The following is a 20,474-nucleotide window of genomic DNA, read 5'->3' as shown; positions in this document are numbered from 1 at the left end:
TAGTAGCATTCACATAAGTAGAGGAGGGAGGAGAGACACTAGTCCAATTCATTAATTTCATTGTATAATATATACACTGATGGCCAAAATCTAAAGGCCAATGAACGCAAAGAAAAAATACATTTTGCGTTGTCAGGCTCAACCACTTATTTGAGCAGAGCTTCGAAAGATGAAAATAAGAAAAGGGAAAATAAAAATACAAAAACGTTTTCAGCATTTAATACGGAAAATGTGAATACCATGAAATTAGCCTAAATACTAGCTGGTCAAAAGTTTAAAACCATACCGAAACGAAGGTTAATCGGTAAACACGTAACGAAATTTAGTCATTTGTGTTCAAGCATTAGCGTTGTCAACATCTTCCACTGACATCTCCTGTGTTACATTGGGTAAAAATATGGCAAAGGCTAAAAAGTTGACAGAGTTTGAACGTGGCAGAATTGTCGAGCTGTAAAAGCAAGGTCTCTCTCAACGTGCCATCGCTGATGAGATTGGGCGTAGCAAAACTGCTGTTGCAAATTTCTTAAAAGACCCTAAGGGATACGGAACGAGAATTTCAAGTGGTTGGCCCAAGAAAATTTCGCCGGCGTTGAGCAGGAGGATTCGACGGGTTGTCCGGCAAGACACCAGCCGATTGTTGAACCAGATTAAGACCCTCACGGACGCAGAATGTAGTTCAAGAACAATAAGACGGCGTCTACGAGAGAAAGGCTTTAAAACCGTAAACGTCTTCAAAGGCCACGCCTCTTTCCAAACCACGAAACAGCTCGGTTAAATTTTGTTGAGAATCACCGAACATGGGACGTAGAAAAGTGGACGAAGGTTTTGTTCTCTGATGAGAAAAAATTTAACGTGGATGGTCCAGATGGCTTCCATCGTTACTAGCTCGATAAGGATATCCCACCGGAGACATTTCCTACACGACACAGTAGAGGAGGTTTCATCATGATCTGGAGTGCCTTCTCATTCCATGGAACAATGGAGATTCAGGTTATACAGGGCGTCAAACAGCAGCTGGCTACATTGGCGTGTTGGAGAAAGCATCTTTATTGACTGAAGGCCCTCGCTTGTGTGGAAATGACTGGATCTTTCAGCTGGACAACGCTGCAATCCACAATGCCCAACAGGACAAAGGACTTTTTCATGGTGAATAACGTGATTCTTTTAGACCATCCAGCGTGTTCACCTGAACTAAACCCCATTGAAAATGTTTGGGGTGGATGACAAGGGAAATCTATAGAAATGGACGTCAATTCCAAATAGTGCATGATCTTTGTGAAGCCATCTTCACCACTTGGAATAACATTCCAGCCAGCCTTCTGCAAGCGCTTATATCGACCATGCCAAAACGAATGTTTGAAGTTATTCGCAATGATGGCCGTGGTTTTCACTACTGAGACCTCTTGTTGGGCATTTTCTATCCTGTTTAGGACTTCTTTTTGGAATGGTCTTAAACTTTTTACCAGCTAGTATTTAGGCTAATTTCATAGTGTTCACATTTTTTCTATTTAATACTAAACAAGTTTTTTATTTTTATTTTCCCTTTTCTTATTTTCATCTTTCTTCAGCTCTACTCAAATAAGTGGTTGAGTTTAAGAACGCAAAATGCATATTTTTTCTTTATGTTCATTGGCCTTAAGATTTTGGCCAGCAGTGTGTATATATAAAACATAAAAACGTAAGTTTCGTGGATCTAATAATAAAAGGAGCGCGCCAATTATCGTTCGATTTTTAGCTATTCGCTCTACTGGACATGAAAAATTGAGCAAAAACGTGGCTTCAACTGTCCTTATTTATAAAATTATTTAATTTTTTACATTTTCACCATAGCGCTTCCAGCCTACTTATTTAGGTTATACCTTTTTAATAAACCTGGGATGGCCAGGTGGTTAGGACGTTCCACTCGTAATCTGAGGGTCGCGAGTTCGAATCCCTGGCACGTCAAACATGCTCGACTTTTCAGTCTTGGGGGTGTTATAATGTGACGGTGAATTCCACTTCGTTAGTGAAAAAGTAGCTCAAGACTTGGCGGTGGGTGGTGATGACTAACTTTCTTCCCTCTAGTCTTACACTACTAAATTAGTGACGGCTAGCGCAGATAACCCTTGTGTAGCTTTGAGCAAAATTCTAAAACCAACATTTTCATTAATGAAACGAACAACAAATAAACAAAATGATCTACCTCATCTAGGCAACCCACAAATACCAATTTCTGTCGCAAACGATATTCATTGATGTACATTTCTGTGGAAAGTTGTTCTCTCGTAAATTGAACTTTTCCAAAGAATATATTGCTAGTAAGTAATCACCTGCTATGTAATCACGTGCTGTGAATACAATCGCCGATTCGTTTACTGGAGTTTTTTTTGTTTTTTTTTTTGTATGAAAACTTTGTATTGTGACATTTAAACAGTGGCTAAGCTTCATTCGTTTTAGTGATTTCATAGTTTTCTTTATCTCTGTTTTTTTGGAGATGTGGGTGGGATGGAGGACCAGAGAGCACTTTAATTACAATTCTGAACGTATATTGAGAACGATTTGAGATGATTTTATTGTTATGTATATGCAAATTTTAGATGTAAATAGGATAAGACCGAATTCGTTGGTTGCATGAGTAATGACACTGAAGTGAATGTACATGAAGTTAACTAAACATGAAACTTCTATAAATATAGAGAAAGGTTCTGCAATTTCAATCTTCTAACTGTAATTCAGTTAACACAGTATGGATATGTATATATATATTACCAATATAATTAGCGGGTCGTTTGATTTGATCTGAATTTGAATGAATTAAATTCACGTTCACATCTGCCCAGCTTTTTTCTTTTCGGGACAGGTCCCGGCCTTTCTTTCCACTGCTGCCTTTGCCTCCACCCAAAAAGTCAAGAATAATAACGATAATTAATTTATTAAAATAATAATAATAAAAAAAAACCACCACTTAATCTTAATAACAATCCACGAAAGGGGACGAAGAGGAACTACAAAGTTCCTGAACACCCCAGTTGGAGAGAGAACTCTTCTGATTTCTCTCTCTCTAAACTGAACCCCTGCCACGGTAGTTTAGTTTAGTTTAGCGGGTCCGGCATGGCCAAGCGGGTTAAGGCGTGCCACTCGTAATCCGATGGTCGCAGGTTCGCGCCCGCGTCGCGCCAAACATGCTCGCCTTCCCAACCGATAGAGCCGGCTCGGTGCAGTGGGCTAACAACCTACTCACTTAAAAACCTATTAAAGAATCCGCAAGTGATTCCGGCCCTAAGTTCCTTGATGGAATCGAGTGGTAAATGAATGAATATAATTAGTATATTGTTTCATAATTATGTTAAATTCTTTTGCTTGTTTGAAGTTAAGCACAAATCTACACAATGGGCTATAACCACAGGTATCGAAATCCAGTTTCTAGCGTTTTATGTCCAAAAAAGATATCGCTGTGCTACTGAGAACTATTTACGTTAAACGTTTTAGTATATATTTATGTTTAATTGAATATATTGAGTTGTTTCATTTACACAGAACATTAATGAGAAATTGGCATGAGCCACGTGTTATGGGAATAAGTTTTTAAATGTACTATATATATATTGTCTACTTTCATTCTGCCTGCAGATGACCTGGAAAAATAATTATAGTCGAGAAGATGCATTTTCTTTATTAATCAAATGCATCAAATGTGAGTAAACCAGTTAAGCATTTTGTATATCAAAACGAATGTGAAATTTTGACATTGTTTTTGAAGGCAACAAGAGACCTGTTGGTCCATTTGTGCTGTCCTATCTTCTAAGTCGAAATAAAACTATTAAATAAATTAATTAATTTAAAAATTTAATACCAATCCTTATTATTTATGTATCTATCAAGATTTCTTTCAGACTCACTCAAAATTTACTGCCTCCACAACAGTCGAAGGCAACCCATTGCACAAGCCAACCACCCTATTTGAAAAATAAAATTATCTCAGCTGAAGACAGCTTCTACCTTTTTTAAATCTGTTTATGTGTCTTTTAGTTCTATAATCCTCACTGTTAAGTTGTACGAAGAATTATCCATTCCTTTTATAATCTTAAATAATTCAATCAGATCTTCTCTAACTTTTCTTTTTCAAGAGAAAACAATTTTAAGATCCTAATCTCTCCTCACTTGACAACCCCTTCATTCCAGGTACCATTTTAGTAACCATCCTCTGAACCTTTTATAAAAATTCAATATCTTTCCTAAGGTAAGGAGCCAAAGACTGAACACAATACTCTAAATGTAGCCTAACCAATGGCATGTACAAAAAAATTACAATCTCTTCAGATTTATATTCAATATTTTTGTACATATAACCTAAAATAATATTTGTCCTACTAATAGCAACAGCACACACCTTATATAGCTTGAGAGACTGATCAACCATTGAACCAAGATCTGTTTCCTTCATAACACTTTCAAGGTTATTCCCGTCCTAATTATACATATAATTCATATCATGATAACCCACATGCATTATCTTGCATTTATCGTAATTAAACCAGTCTGTCATTCAGTCATCCAACTCAATTAATGATCTAAATCCTTTTGCAAAACAGCATCAGCATATTCACAGCCAGCAACACCCAAGACCTTGATATGAGTAAATTTACGTAACTTATTGACCATTCCTTCATCTTTGTCATTAATATAAATAAAAAAGAACAATGGTCCGAAAACTGAGCTCTGAGGTACCCTGCTTACAACATTAATCCAGTTTGACTGAACTCCATTTATAGCAACCCTCTGCTTTCTTTCATTAAGCCACTCTTATATCCAATTAATAAACCTATCTCCCACACCCATAGAAACATGATTCTTTAAAAGACTTGGTATTTTCTCAATTGCTTTCTGACAATCCAGATACACCAAATCTACACCCTTACTTACCCTCATCTACATGTGCAGTAACATATTCAAAACAAGTCAAAAGATTTGTAAGGCACGATTTTTCCCTCAGTGAATCTATTTTGACTATCCAATAAAGTTACAAACTTTGTTAAATAACTTTGCAAAGCACCTTTTATAAAATTTTCCCCACAAGTGATGTAAGACTAATAGGCTTATAGTTACTGGGACAACTTTTATTACCTCCTTTGAAGATAGGAGTGAACATCAGCTAATTTACAATCTGCTGGTACTTGTACACTATTCAAGAAGATACAAAAAATTGTGGCAAGTGGTTCACAAATCCAATCGTTGGCCTCCTTTAAAACTCTCAGGGAAACATTATTTGGCCCAAAAGCTTATCATTCTTTAAACTTCCCAATTTTATTTTAAGAAGCTCAGAATTTGTGCAATTGTCTTGTTCAACTTTTTTTTCATCTATCAGTTGTTCAAGATGTGGAATACTGTTTCAGTCTTCATTGGCAAAAACTGAAGAAAAAACAGAATTTAATAACCTAGTCATTTCTTAATCATCAGATACAAGCCTTCTTTTGTTATACCTCAAGGGTCCTGTCCACCTGCTAATGTACTTTAAAAAATCCTTACTGTAAATTCTCATGTTTTCAGCCAAGTTTTTCATACTTTATTTGGATGTCATAGTTTCCATTTTGACCAACTTTATGAATCTTCTATAATCTTCAATAATACAAGTCAATTTAAATTTCTTAAATTTATGATTCTTTTCTTTAATTTTATCTCTTATAACCTTTGTGAATCAATCTAGATTTTACTTGTAGCTACCGTTTTCTATCTGTAAGGAATATATGTACTTATTGGACTTATAAATTAGGTCCCCTGACTAACTCTTTCTTGTATCGTTAGCGTCTACACGCACCAGAGAAACCTCAGTTCTCTTCATTATATATCTTGCTCTTATGTTGTCTTCCACCTGTAACCTTGAGTTAGCAGAATCTAACTCTTTCCTCCCTATTTACCCCATACACTATTTTATCCACATGTCGTATCAAAGAACCACCTAAACTATAACCTCTTTATGTTCATAATACATATCTTTCTTTTGCTGTCTCTCTATCCAATAGTTCCTTATCTACACAAGCCAAAGACTGAAATCTGTTGCCCGATAGAACAGTCTTTACAATTAAGTTTATCACTTTTAACCTTAATACTTCCAATTTTATCTTACTGGATGTCATTGTTATTCTTAGCTGATGCCTCTCTTGCATGTAAAACCATAATCTCCTCTTGAAGTCCTGCTGTCATTTCCTGTAATCTATACTTTTATTTATCTATTTCCTTAACTTTAGTTATGATAGCCTCCAACTTTTCTTCCAACCTGCAAACTCTACATATTAATTGAACATCCCCACTACTAGATTCCTGTAAATTGCAAATAGCTCATAGTTACTAAATATACCCATTCATTGCACCTATCGCCCCTAATAAATTGGGAACACTTTAACCCAAACTGCTCCTAACCACTGTATTGTTTGTAGGATAAAATAAACAGTTGATACTATGAGTAAATACTAATACCTCGTCGCTAACACTAGCCTAAATTTGACAACCCACCCAATGCCAACGCTTGGACTACTCTTTTTGAATGGGATTAAAAACTTAACAAAGCAGAACACGCATCTTACGTCCATTTCCGAGTGTTATAATTACATTCCAATAAGAAACTAATGCAAAGGAAGATAATTTTTCCGTTTCGTTTTATAAAAATATTCTAATTACATCAATAAGTACGAAATATTTTCTCTTTTACTTTTAATAAATAGAGGTTGGTAATTTTCATTTATGTAATCAAACAAGAGATTCTGAAGTTAATACCAGAGCAAAAGGAATTATATAAGAATACAATAGCAACTGCACTTCCAAGTACATTCATTTGTATTTGTCCCCACACTTTTCTTACTTACAACACTAGAAACCGGGTTTCGATACTGCTTAATCGGCCACAATTAGTTTTATAAGCATGAAATAAAAGGGTAATGATAGAAGCCGTAAAATTAAATATATTCCTTAAAAAAAAAAAAACACACACGAAATGTTTAGGCACAAACGTATGTTTTAAATCTAATAGAAAAAAAATAAGAATCGTACTTCGGTTGGACAAATTAGTCAAGTTTATGGTGTAAAATGAACGGTCATTTTAGTACTATTTACAAAACTGTAGTAAATATATCTACTAATATCAAACCATAATTATGTATAAACAAATATTGTGTCATTTAATATTAACTCTATCTGACCGTTTTTATCATTTCCACTTGATTTTAAGTACTTCATATCATATATATTTTTGTAATGGATTTCCTTCTACGTTAAACCGTTGTTTTGAGTAATATTGTGTTTTCATGCGAGTATTAGTTTCTACGTATTTTATGCATTTGCAAAAAATGGTGTAGTGTCATACCACAACAACTGACAAATAAAGTATGCTTTGGATCAGAAGTTTGTGTTCACTGTTTCACGCATTGTTGTAGAATAACATACCAATCTGATGTTTACCTGCAATTTCAACACTGTATTCTGACACATCCTCTATTGAAATTACTGTTTGCAATCTGTTATCAGGAATTTTCGAGATGACGATAAAAATGTTTGTTTTATGTGTATGTTTAGCATAGCACCCCAGTGGCTTAGCGGTATGTCTGCGGACTTGTTACGCTAAAAACCGAGTTTCGTTACTCGTCCAGTGCTTTAACCACCTGGCCATGCCGGGCCCCCAGTCTGTGTTTTTAAAATAGTTTTAAATATCCTAGTAGAGATTTTATGAATACAAGGTGAATATTGTGTATTTAGTGTTGGTTTATTTTTTAAAATATTATTTTTAGTAAATAAACAGTTATGCTTAATAATTAGGCAATTTTTAGAATACTATCGTGTTAATATGTCAGACGTGCCGATTAATTGTGATTAAAAATATTTTAAATTGAAATAAAAGCTGCACATTAATTAAATACGAATATGCTAGACAATTTTTTATTCTCTTAGTAAACAAGATTCTAACTATGTTTTTGTTTCTTTGTGTAACAAACCATACCTACTAATCTGATAACTTGTTGGCTTAACGGTAAGCTTAAGAACGTTTAACACTAAAATTCTGAGTTCACTTCCCGTGACAAACAAAAATAAAAGAGCCCTGTGTCGCTTGATTCAGATAGCTATTCAGAGATATCAAGATAATGACCTAAGTGCTCTGAATGCGAAAAATATTAAACAAACAACAAATATGCTTCCTGATATAAATACCCCCTATAAGTCAGCAGCATAGTTACGGACTTACAACGCTAAAATCCATGGTTCCGTTCCCTGCAGTTGACAAAGCACAAAGAACCCATTGCGAAACTTTACACTAAACAACAACGTATTGACTGAAATTTATTTCCCATTATTCAACAATCGTTGTCAATATTCTCACGTTTGAATAAAATTAAAAATAAAGAAGGTAAATTATTAGATGAAAGAAACTTTTAATGAAATGACAAAATGGTCAATAAGAATATATACATTCGTACTGGTTGTTGTACCTGAAGTGTGGCACTGTCTCTTTATTTGCAGCTCAGTCATCTTCGTACTTTATTGCTATGAAAATGTAAAAAAAATATTAACGTTGTTGTAAAATAATTGATATGTATTAATTACTCGTAGCAACATTAAATATTTTCTATTTTATCCTTTGTTTACTCATCATTCAAATATTTTTATTATACATTTAACATATCCAATTTGTTTGTTTAAAATATATTTTCAACAATACTTATAAGTTTACTAATTCCGTAAGTTGCACTTTCTAATTAATTTCAAGAAATGGCCCTATTCGGAGTGTTTTCACTTCATGTCCAGATTAATTAAATTCTTCACATTTAAGTTTCTTTAAACTCATAAACGGAATTAAAATACAGACCTCCTTCACTAGATGAAGATCCTTCATTTGGTGGTATGTAATCGAATCCTTCAACTTTCTCCTTCAATGGCTTACTTATTTCAAAGGTTTCTCCTCCTATATCAACACAGTATTAATTACTTCAATTGCTCTTTATCTACTTTGGCGAAGAGTTTGAGTTTATGACACAGAAAATAGAATATTATAAACTGATATTATTAACAAAGTTTAGATTTTCTCTATTTTACGTCAGTCAGATTGAATACTGAGTAGGTAATATTTTGTCATAACATAGGAATAAAACTTAAATTACGAAAGTAGTGGCAAGAATATGGAGTCATATTCTAAAAGAGGTTTAGGATCAGCAGAAATTATAGCACGGTTACCACGGAAACAAATTTAGGTACATAGATTTTACTTTTTTTGTTGCCTCATCAGGTTTATTATAATTATTATTGTATAATATAATAGCATTAAGTAAGAATTATAATTTCCAGAATTTCTTGTCCAGTTGTCTTATATTTTTCTGTGCTCCTAATTTACTACAAAATAATTAACAGCTGATAGCTTCGATAAGTAAGAGTTTTAAGCAAATAAAATCCTTACTGAAATTATTATATAGTTGTGAAGCCTATTTATTGCCATTCGTTTAGTCATTCAACTTTGTAGTTATTAATCGTGTCATAAATATATATTAATGGTTTTGTGTTTGTTTTTACCTTTACGTCCATAGATTCCAACATTACCAGCGTTTGCGAACGAACAAACAAGCTTTGGTCGGCAGATATAATAACATTTGAAGGAATCGCAGTAATTAAGTCTACAGTAGTATGTACACCGTCGAAGTGGTCGTGGTTTAGTGTAAGAAAGTGATTCACTGTTTGCAGGACCGTTGCTGTAATCACTACCATAGCTGCCTAAACCATCCAGTCCACCACTATTGCTGTAATTATTATCTTCATAACCATTGTAAGGTCCATTCCCTACACCACCAGACTGATCATAATCATAATATCTACCACCACCTTGACCTCTGTTGAAACTTCCACCACCGTATCCTACATCACCTCCGAAATTTCCAGCTCCTCTGTAAGGCACTCTTCCATTACCCCAAATGTTACGACGACTTTGGATACCCTTTTCCTCTTCGTCATCACTCCTAACATAAACTATTGCTAGGAAAACTAACCAATGTATTCTCATAACACTCTTCATGTTTAAAACTGATGCAACTGTAAGAGAAGGAAAATAAAACAAAAATGTTTACACTTAAAAATTAGCTGATCTTTAGTTTAACATTTCAATGAATTTAAAATAGATAATTCAGAGGAAGATGTAATTACTTTTTTTGTAAAATATGCTTCACATTACTATAAATAGTAGAGACTTACATACATTCAGAAAGGTTCTCATATTTTGCTGTTGGAACTCAGTTTTTTCAGAGATTTTACTCCAACTTTACTATTAGTCACAACTTTTCCTTTAGTAATAACATGTGCCATCAACTGATGAAATAATAATCCGTGATGACGAGAAAACCCACTTGTAGATGAAAATATATATGTAAAAACGGCTGGTATAGGTTGAGAAAATTTTTTTATGTAGAGGAGTGAATAACGTTTCGATCTGACGATGACCGAAGAAGGTCGAAACGTTGTAGCTCCTCTACATAGTGCTTTCTATCCATACCAGCCGTTTTTACATATATATATGCCATCAACTATTGTTGCAAATCTGGTGAAGTCGACTGCCATCCCTATAGAAAAGGAGATTCATCATTGTACCCAATGAACCACGATGCAGAATGTCTCAGAACGTTTTATTTAGAGTTAGATCGTGGCTCTGGACTGAGAAAGACAAATACTGGAAACTTTTTTTTCAAGTAAATCATTAACACACGTGTTCAATGGAATGATGCTTCATTCTTTATGCATACAGTGAAATATCTCGAATGTTACAGTACAACGAAGCATATATAGTTTTATTAAATAAAACCAGCTAATGTAACACCTGATAATGAGTCAATTCTCCTTTTTAAAAATATTCCATAGGTGCACTTCCATCTGAGTAAAATAATGATTATCGTGAATCATTGTTCCGCATGAAGTCCAAAGTCTTGATGAGCAATTTAGTACCCAAGGCCGTTCTTTAAATCCAGAACTATGGCGTCTTCTGTACACAATACTTACACCAGCTAGCATTCTAAATTTTAAATAACGTCCTGAGAAATAGCTTGATAGCACAAGACACTTTTCAAAATTGAAATGAACTGTGAAGTGGTTGATTGTAGGTAAGCACCGTTTCTTCAGCACATTGCCCACAATGAATTCGGATATGAAAAGGTTGATTGAATTGTTTCTGAACTCATATCAAATCCAATAACTACTGCTTTTCTGAGGTTATTTATTTCCTTGACTCGTGATAGGTTGACGCCATCTGACTGTTGCAGTTACTGGCTTTTGAAAAAAAACATTTATCAGTGATCAATGGTATTCGAATGTATATTTATTGAGATTTGGCCCATACCTACCTGAGTGTTCTACTACTTTTGGTAATGAAGGTAAATTTCTATATGAGGTTAGAGGTTTAAGAGGATCTTATTTCTTATTACTGTTTCATTAAAATATCTGAAATAAATAATGACAACACAAACTCTTAGGCTAATTAAAATAAGAAGAATTAAGAAACTACAGCACGTGCACAACACATTTTTTTTATGAGAAATTGTAACTAAAATTATGAAAATTTCAGGTATTTACGATAGCCAGTGTCAAAATTAGGACTTTAGATAATATTTGAACAGATATCTTCGAGTGTGTTCTAAAATTTATAGTTTTACAAATTTTCTGTTATCTAATAGAAGATGTAACAAATTAATAACATTTTCAATGGGAAAAACTTTTTGTCCACCCCTGTATATAATATAAATTAAAATTTTATAAACAATGAAATCGATCAGCTGATAAATGTAGTTAAGGCGAGTTCAGTTTTCACAAATCAGCCCAAGTCAAAATAATTAACTTATCAAAGCAAACTACTCAGAAAGATTACAACTAAAAATCAATCCTGTAATTAATACAGAAAATACGCGATATTTAATTATTACAGTAGACCAGAGTTTCTTCTGTTGTAAATAGAAGTTTCATTAAACAAAATCTTATAATAATTAATATAAATTCATTCATCAGTTGGATACTATCGCTGTTAGTGTAATTTTTGCCAAGCTTCAATCGAATATATTCTCTCAACCTCTATTTCAAAACGAGTGAGAACACATACCTAAAACATGCACTAGTTTTTTAATGGAAATCTGCATTTATTTTGTTGTTTCCATACTTAGGTCTCCTGGTGTACGGTTTTAAATGATAAACACTGACAAAACACTTTTGTATAAAAAAAATATTAATGAAATCGATATCTTTGTAATAAATACCGGAAATAATTATTCAGATTAACGTTTCCACTTTCCCGAGTCACTCACTGTGTGCACAATATTTAATTCTTTCAATACATATTCCTGTATAATTCTTATTATTTGTCATTATCTTAGCTAAGTCCATCTTAATACGTTTCTAATTTTTGTGTTTTAGTTCTTTTTTATTTTTGTAACAATAAATACAAAATTTACTTTAAAAACAAGAAATTTGAGACTTACATTTGACGTATTTATCTTTTGCCTTCGGTCACCAGCCTATGTTTTATAGCTGTTATTACACTTATACGATCAATTAGTGTGCAGATAATATACGGCATTAAATTACTAATGATTTAGGATATCAAAATAAAAGTACAAAACAGCTACAAATTAAAACCTTATAACGGATTTACTGTTGTACATTTATTTTAGTGCCTACGCATATTTCTGCATAGTTTTCTTTTTGTATGTGACGTATATTTTTCACTGTATGTTGCGTAAGTTCCACCTGTTCTCGGAATTTGTAGAAGATTCTTGAAAGTGAGAATCGAACAATATTTGTTTTACGATGTTTGTTTGTTTGTTTAGAATTTCGCGCAAAGCTACACAAGAGCTATCTGCACTAGCCGTTACTAATTTAGCAGTGTCATCACCACCCACCGCCAACTCTTGAGCTACTCTTTTACCAACGAATAGTGGGAAAACCTCTAGAATATTGTTGAAACGTGAAAACCGACGCGCCAAGAGATAAAGAAGAGAATACTATTGGTCAGCTACGGTCAGTGTGCTACAGGCCTAGGAAGCTCTAGTTATAATTAAGGCTTATTAATAGGAAAACTACAGAATTTGACCAGGAAGGTTCATAGATTTCGAATATTACAAACCGTTCAACTTCAGCAAATTACTTCGGACATTAGGATTTATACGAGGACATTAAATATCTTCGTTGGAAGGAGTCAACTTGTGCGATGTGTCAAGGAAAAGACATTGTTATGTAACAAAATCAACTCAGAATTAACTTGCTCGTTGTGATCCTGGATCGTCGATAAAATATTCAGTTATAGACCAAATATAAAACTCATTATTGTCTGTAACTATGCCAAATTCTTGTATATAAACCATCCTTTGTAATAACCGTTATTACAAGTCGTATTTTTGTTTGTTTGTATATTCAAGTATATTTGTGTTAAAAAACAAAATTGTGTGTATCAATCTTGTTGGGAAGTATCATTAATTTGATACATATTAACATTCAATTAACTTCTAAATTCTAATTCAAATTTCCGGTTATTTGGAATAGTAAAACGTAACGTACGTAACATAATAAATCGAAGACTTGTCCGAAATAAAGTATAACACGTAACCATCTTTTCTTTAAAAAAACAACAAACTAAACTTCAGAAAAACAAAAGTCCTAGTTGTATTTCATGGAACCATTGTTGTATATTGTATCAAAAACAATTACGAAAACAGTAGTCACCAAACTGCCTAAGCTTTCACGCAATCAGATTAATTTTGCAATCATTGAATTATGTATGAATAAACTAATAATATATATGTATCAGTGCAAATAGTCTGCAAATAGTATTTTCAAACATTCATAATTATACTGAAGTCATATAGTACTTATCCAATCTAAAAAATATACATAAGAATAAATACATACAAACATCTTGTAAATTAAGTGATAATGTTCCTTTTAACAGTCTAAAAAATATACTAAATAAAATAAAAATAGAGATACATTATTTGTGCTAAATCATCCTCTTGAGACTTAGAAAACTGTCATTAATAATGGCTGCAGATGGATAAAACATTTATGAAACAATGCAGAAATACGATTGATATAATACTAGCGAGAAATAAAGATTAAGAATTGCTTACCTATTTCATCTAGAAGGTAAATAGTTCGTACTGTATCTCAGAAACTTATATATACTTGTAAAAGTTTCCCACGCTTCAAGATGGGGTATTCACCGACAGGTTTATCGTAGGCAGCTTATATACGATTTTTATTACCTCAGAACTTATAGCCTTGACTTGCAAGTACGTCATGGGTTTTCCCTAAGTCGACTATGTGTTTCTTCGTGAGCTTTTGTCTTGTAAGCGAACATTTTTGTTTTATTTTAAATCTTGGCTTGATCACCGGCTATTTCCTTTTAACGACGTTAAGAAATAGCTGCCAGAAATGCCATCCATAAGATTTTCTCAAGCATAATTTTTGCTTGTTTTATATGATAGGCTCTAACACTCTATTGTTTTTGAATTTCGCGCAAAGCTACACGAGGGCTGTCTAAGCTAGCCGTCCCTAATTCAGCAGTGTAAGACTAGAGGGAAGGCAGCTAGTCATGACCACCAACCGCCAACTGTTGGCATACTCTTTACCAACGAATAGTGGGATTGACCGTCACATTATAACGCCCCCACAGCTGAAAAGGCAAGTATATTTGGTGTGATGGGGAATTAGACCCCCTACCCATCGGATTACGATTCGAGTGCCTTAACCACCTGGCCTCATGGAATATGAGATCTGACTTGGTATTTGCAATGAATAATTAATTATTGATAAAAAATCCTAAAATGTTTTATATATGTATTTCCAGTTAGATGTGCTTTTGTTTGTTTTGGAGCAAAGCCTCATTGGATTGTCTGCCGTTTCCATCTAGGGAGGAGAATCAAAACACGGATTTTGGAGTTGTAAGTTCTAAAATTTATTGTCGTACCACCGAGTGATATTCACTTAGATATTTCTAGGTTAAATTTTTCATTGTAACTTCTATCACCTTCTAAAGTGAATATCTAATTCACTTTTTTTTGGGGGGGGGGGACATTAAACCTAACGTATTATTATGATTTCTTATCTTTGTTGAAAGGCATAAATAATTATTTAAGACAAAAACAACTTATTTAAACAATATCGTGATATCCTGTTTTCACCTTTCGTCATGGGCTCGGCATGGCCAAGCGTGTTAAGGCGTGCGACTCGTAATCTGAGACGTAATCGTTTGGCGCGGTTTCGCATCACCATCGCGCCAAACATGCTCGCCCTTTCAGTCGTGGGTTCGTTATAATGTGACGGTCAATCCCACTATTCGTTGGTAAAAGAGTAGCCCAAGAGTTGGCGGTGGGTGGTAATGACTAGCTGCCTTCCCTCTAGTCATACACTGCTAAATTAGGGACGGCTAGCACAGATAGCCCTCGAGTAGTTTTGTGCGAAATTCAAAAACAAACTAACAAACCTTTCGTCATGAAATAAATACTTACAGAAGTTTTATTAAGACTGACCGTGGTGAACTAATTAGACTGAAAGATACATTAAAACTAAACTTTAGCAAACATAAGAAGGATAAATAAGTTACACTGTCATATGACGTACTTTGTGTCGAGTTACGCGATTTAAATCGATCTAACAAACTCTTTATTTCAGGCGCAGATCCGCACCATAACGCTTCTAGCCCACTTATTTAGGTTATACATTTTTAATATGCCTGGGATAGCCAGGTGGTTAAGGCGCTCGATTCATAGTCCGAGAGTCGCGGGTTCGAATCCCCGTCCTACAAAACGTGCTCGCCCTTACTCAAAGTCAAGATGGGTAACTGGTACTAAAACGATTAGTACTGATACAAGACAGCCTAAAGAGCTGCTTTAGGTGTGAAAAGTAAATACAGAAATCTAGGTTAAAATTTGGGTAGGAGCTTGTTTTCTATAATATAAGAGTAGAGCCTATAGACTAATAAATAGTGAAAATGTCTTGCTAACAGTACTGGGAAGATTAATCGATCGGTAAGAGTTTGCTAGTAAAGGGGGTTTATTAAAGTCAACATAAATATCAGACACAGTAATAGGTGCATTATAAAACTACCATCCAGATCATGGTAAAAATTATTAATTATTTCCATAATGTGGTTGTCGACAAGAGGGGAAATACTCTTAGCGACATCAGTATCAAAATATTGAAAAACAACTGTTTTAAAATCATTTTTTAAAACATTGGAATTTGTTGAACAAGAGTAGCCTGTCTGACAAACAATTCAGAAAAATAAAGTAGTAGAATTATATTATTCAGAAGCTACACATTCTTCAAACCCTGGGCTGATAGAGGCTCAGTTTGGCTAATGAAAAAACAAAACACCACACTTGTAATATACATTCCATTTTCGTTTACTTCTATCCATCATTACTGGCCTAGCGCGTAAGGCGTGCGACTCCTAATCCGAGGGTCGCGGGTTCCCCACGGCTGGGAGCGTTATAATGTTACGGTCAATCCCACTATTCGTTGGTAAAAGAGTAGCCCAAGAGTTGGCGGTGGGTGGTGATGAGTAGCTGCCTTCCCTCTAGTCTTACACTGCAAAATTAGAGACGGCTAGCACAGATAGTCCTCGAGAAGCTTTGTAGCTTTGTGCGAAATTCCAAAACAAACAAACCATCATTGCTGAGAGAGGTTGAATTCCTTGAAACTGATATAACTCGGTGATAAGTTGTAAGTCAAATGATAGATTGGGTTTTTTATTTACTCTTACTACTGTAAACAGTTTGTCTGCTGAATAATTCAGAAGATTAAATTACCAGCATCAATTATACGTATTATTAATCTTATTTATAAATGAAGGTTCTCAGTAGTTAGTGACAGACGACTTAAAATACCACATTTGTAATATAACCTCCATAACTATAAAAGGTTGTCTTGTTTTGTTGTCTCTGATGGGACAAGACAAGTGTTTTCGAGCGGAATTATCTTGGGATTAAAGATCTTTTTCAGTGGATTGTGTGATTTATACTAGTTTTTGAAAACTTTCATTTGGATATACTACCTGGATTTTCACTGTCAGTACACGTGTTTCGGAAATTATAAAGTTTTTACATATATTTCATTGGGTTTTGTTTAATAAATGCCACCTTTTAACTAGTAAGCTAAACTGCGGTTGGTCTGCCTTCCACCCCGTCACCTTTGTAACCTTACTTCAGACTTTATGAAGTTCTTGAACCGTTTCTGTTAATTTTTTTCTCCTTCTGCTGTAAATTAACTAACTGCTTGAGTCTTTTGTTTTCCATCTCAAGAAAAATCATCATTCCTACGGTTCTATATTATGTAAAAGTTATTTCATGTTCTGCTGAGGCCCGCCATGATCGGGTGTTCAGGGCACTCGACTCGTCATCTCAGGGTTGCTGGTTCGAATCCCTGTCACACCAGACATGATCGCCCTTTAAGCCATGGGTGCGTTATAATGTTCGGTGAATCCTACTGTTCCTTGGTGAAAGAGTTGCCCAAGAGTAGACAATAATACAATGCTAAATTAGGGACGGCTAGCGTAGATAGCCCTCATGTAGCTTTGCGCGGATTTCAAAAAACAAACAAACAAACTGTTCTATTGCTTTTACAAGTGACCTTCGAACTGTAGTAAACCTGTTTCAACACTTTGTGTCGATCATTCCACTTCCTCAATTAATTTCCCGATGGAAATTTTACTAGAACCTACATTTATAGCCTTTCTTCTGACAAGTACGGATTTCAAGATGCGCGTATCTCCCTCATGTATATATTCAACAACTAATACCTACTCTCAATTGTGCGATTATTAAATATACTAACCTACAACGTTATGATGTCATGTGAAATAAAATGCGAGTAACCACCGTCAGGACAAGTAGTACAATTCAAAATTTAAACCTCATTATTAAAATAGAAACTCCCTTTTATCAAGCTATTCTTCTCTCACATGTCATTCATCTAAATTATCCTCCTATTACTGATAATGATATAATAACTGAACTTGCTGAATATTTTTTGTTTGTTTCTCACGACTATAATTCCATAATGCTTTACTAATAACTAATATTTATCCAATGCAGTAATTCAACACCATATTTGGATTATTTCGCCCCACGACTATCGCATCCCACTAATTCAGTTTTCTAAATTTAATATTAAATATTAACCATTGCACAATTTCTATAATTAATATCTTAAACAAGTGTTATACACTTCTCCTCCCTATTGGTCAAAAAAAGGTCATGTCTCTCTTTTCTCCTGTCAGTTCTGGAATGAAATATTTGGGTTTGCTCTCGTACAGAATTACTGATAAGAAATTGGATTCCTCACAACCGACAAAACGCAGCAGCAAATGGTGAATCGAATGATAGATTGTGCTTTCACAATTATTTGTAAAGTTCTAAACAGCTTGACTATTGAATAATTCAAATAAAGAAAGTACTGTACAAATATCACAAGTTCGTTAACTCCTTTGTAAAGTTTCGGTTCATTATTGTTTGTTTTGAATTTCTTGCAAAGCTACACGAGAGTTATCAGCGCTAGCCGTCCCTAATTTAGGAGTGTAAGACTAGAGGGAATGCAGCTAGTCATCATCATCCACCGCCAACTCTTGGACAACTTTTTACCCAACGAATAATGGGATGGATCGTAACATTATAATACCCCTATAGTTGAAAGGGCAAAGATGTTTGGTGAGAGGAGAATCCGAACCGGCGACCCTCAGATTACGAATCGACTGCCTTAACCACTTGGCCATACAGGGCTAATTAATTAAGTTATATAACCATAATAACTTTTATCACATGTATACATAAATATTCTGCTTATTTCCATTAACTGATAAGGTTTAACATCGATATTTTCTAACTTCTTTAGTGTCTGTCTCTACAACTTGTTGATTCGTACAGAAACTTACTCTGCATTCGACATATAAAACAAGGGTACTCAACTTCAAACGAATATTGTACTTGATTTATACCATTATAATATACATTTAAAATAAAACGCGATGTATGAACTTTTTAAACATTTGTTTTGAATTTCGCGCAAAGCTATCTGTGCTAGCCGTCCCTAATTTAGCAGTGTAAGACAAGAGGGAAGGCAGCTGATCATCACCACCCACCGCTAACTCTTGGGCTATTCTTTTAGCAACAAATAGTGGGATTGACCGTTGCATTATAACGCCCCAACGACTGAAAGGGCGAGCATGTTTGGTGCGACTGGGATTGGAACCCGCGACCCTCGGATTACGAGTCGAACACTTTAACCCACCTGACCATGCCGGGCCTATTTTTAAACGTTTTTCTAGTTAACATCAAGTAACCTCTTGCGTATTTTACTTAACTAACTTATTAGCGAGCTAAGCGAAAACCTTATCGCGAGATATCGCATTTAGTTCATTAGTAACTACTATACTTTAGAATATATTAAGTCTTTTACATTGATTTCTTTCAATAAAATTTCATTAATAAACATGTAATACGTTTTGGTTCTTTCTTGTTTTTCGCACTTCCACAAAATATCACTACTCTTGCCTTGGTAAACATGTTATTGTATATTTATTTTTCACATGTGTATTTCATATACAGACATTATAACTGAAGTTGATACATAATTTAATTATCCATCAGTATTTGTATATAATACGCGTTTACTGAATTCTTTTTCGTTAGGGTAATGTTGGAGAACATTGTGATGAAAGTCAAAATAGTGTTTGTGTGTATCTTGGGTTAATTATAATTTGTAAGATATTTGTAACCTGATTTATGCTGTGTTGTATTTATAATAGCCTTTGTATTGTATTTGTAAATAACTATACACAAATATACATATATATACATACATAAATAAGTTTTATATCCTGAAATAATGTAACATTCGCTTTTGGTTTCAGTTGACTTTCATTATGGGACTGATTCAAGATCCTATAATACGACCTTAAATAACATGTGAATTGCACATGAATATAACGAAAACGAAGTTCCCTTTGTTACTTTACAGTTAAGGTTATATTTCATTCTTGTCTCTACCTTTGATTCCAAGTTATCATTTTTATACGAGCTGAGTTATTTATTTCTAAGATGAGACGCAAGGTTACACTGATAATTCATTTATCAAAACGCAGAAACGTTTATGGTTTACAAACTACGATAATTACAAGGAAACCATTATTGTTACGAAAGAGAAATTCGTACGAAACTGGACTTTTAAAACACCGTTAGCATTGTCAGCGGGTTATAATCTCTACTGGAATAAATTGTAATTGCAAGTGTTTGTGTTCATGGAACTGTTCCAACATTGTATATTGTTAAAGCAATGATCTGCCTGAGAAGAGGATTATTTTTCGTCTTGCATCCTTTTAACTTAACTTTAAAAACAGTCGATCTATTTTTATTACTTCTGATACCTATAGCTATATTAGCTTTTAAACATTTCATGCTTATAGTTTAATCTAAAGAACTAAATTTGGACTAAGATCA

The 20,474-nt window shown here is 34.1% G+C and overlaps 2 protein-coding genes across 7 annotated transcripts in view; one reads left to right on the top strand and one right to left on the bottom strand.

Moving 5' to 3' along the window:
- Positions 1 to 8,376: 8,376 nt before the first annotated feature.
- LOC143237969 (uncharacterized) lies at positions 8,377 to 12,485 on the bottom strand. Its single transcript, XM_076477785.1, has 4 exons — positions 12,465 to 12,485; positions 9,529 to 10,041; positions 8,831 to 8,926; positions 8,377 to 8,508 (listed from the first exon to the last, which is right to left on the bottom strand). The coding sequence occupies exons 2-4, from the start codon at positions 10,022 to 10,024 to the stop codon at positions 8,486 to 8,488; spliced, it is 615 nt and encodes a 204-aa protein (XP_076333900.1). The 5' UTR covers positions 10,025 to 10,041; positions 12,465 to 12,485; the 3' UTR covers positions 8,377 to 8,485.
- A 1,894-nt stretch (positions 12,486 to 14,379) lies between these two features.
- Positions 14,380 to 20,474, top strand: part of LOC143236001 (uncharacterized) — a 109,224-nt gene continuing 103,129 nt past the window's right edge. Inside the window, exon 1 of one of the 6 annotated variants that reach the window (XM_076474173.1) lies at positions 14,380 to 14,921. The gene's annotated coding sequence lies outside the window, so the exon portion shown is untranslated. The remainder of the gene's footprint in view (positions 14,922 to 20,474) is intronic. The other 5 variants (XM_076474171.1, XM_076474172.1, XM_076474174.1 and 2 more) reach the window with 5 other exon arrangements.

This window comes from Tachypleus tridentatus, chromosome 13 (genome assembly GCF_004210375.1).
Source record: "Tachypleus tridentatus isolate NWPU-2018 chromosome 13, ASM421037v1, whole genome shotgun sequence".
In the NCBI taxonomy this organism is placed as follows: domain Eukaryota; kingdom Metazoa; phylum Arthropoda; class Merostomata; order Xiphosura; family Limulidae; genus Tachypleus; species Tachypleus tridentatus.
This window is presented reverse-complemented; position numbering and strand designations above follow the sequence as displayed.

Excerpts from the sequence above, each read along its gene's own strand:
- LOC143237969 (XM_076477785.1), bottom strand. The coding sequence starts at position 10,024 with ATGAAGAGTGTTATGAGAATACATTGGTTAGTTTTCCTAGCAATAGTT. Across the intron at positions 8,927-9,528 it reads TGGAATCTATGGACGTAAAG|GAGGAGAAACCTTTGAAATA; the intron begins GTAAAAACAAAC and ends GTGTTGATATAG. Across the intron at positions 8,509-8,830 it reads ATCTTCATCTAGTGAAGGAG|CAATAAAGTACGAAGATGAC; the intron begins GTCTGTATTTTA and ends ACATTTTCATAG.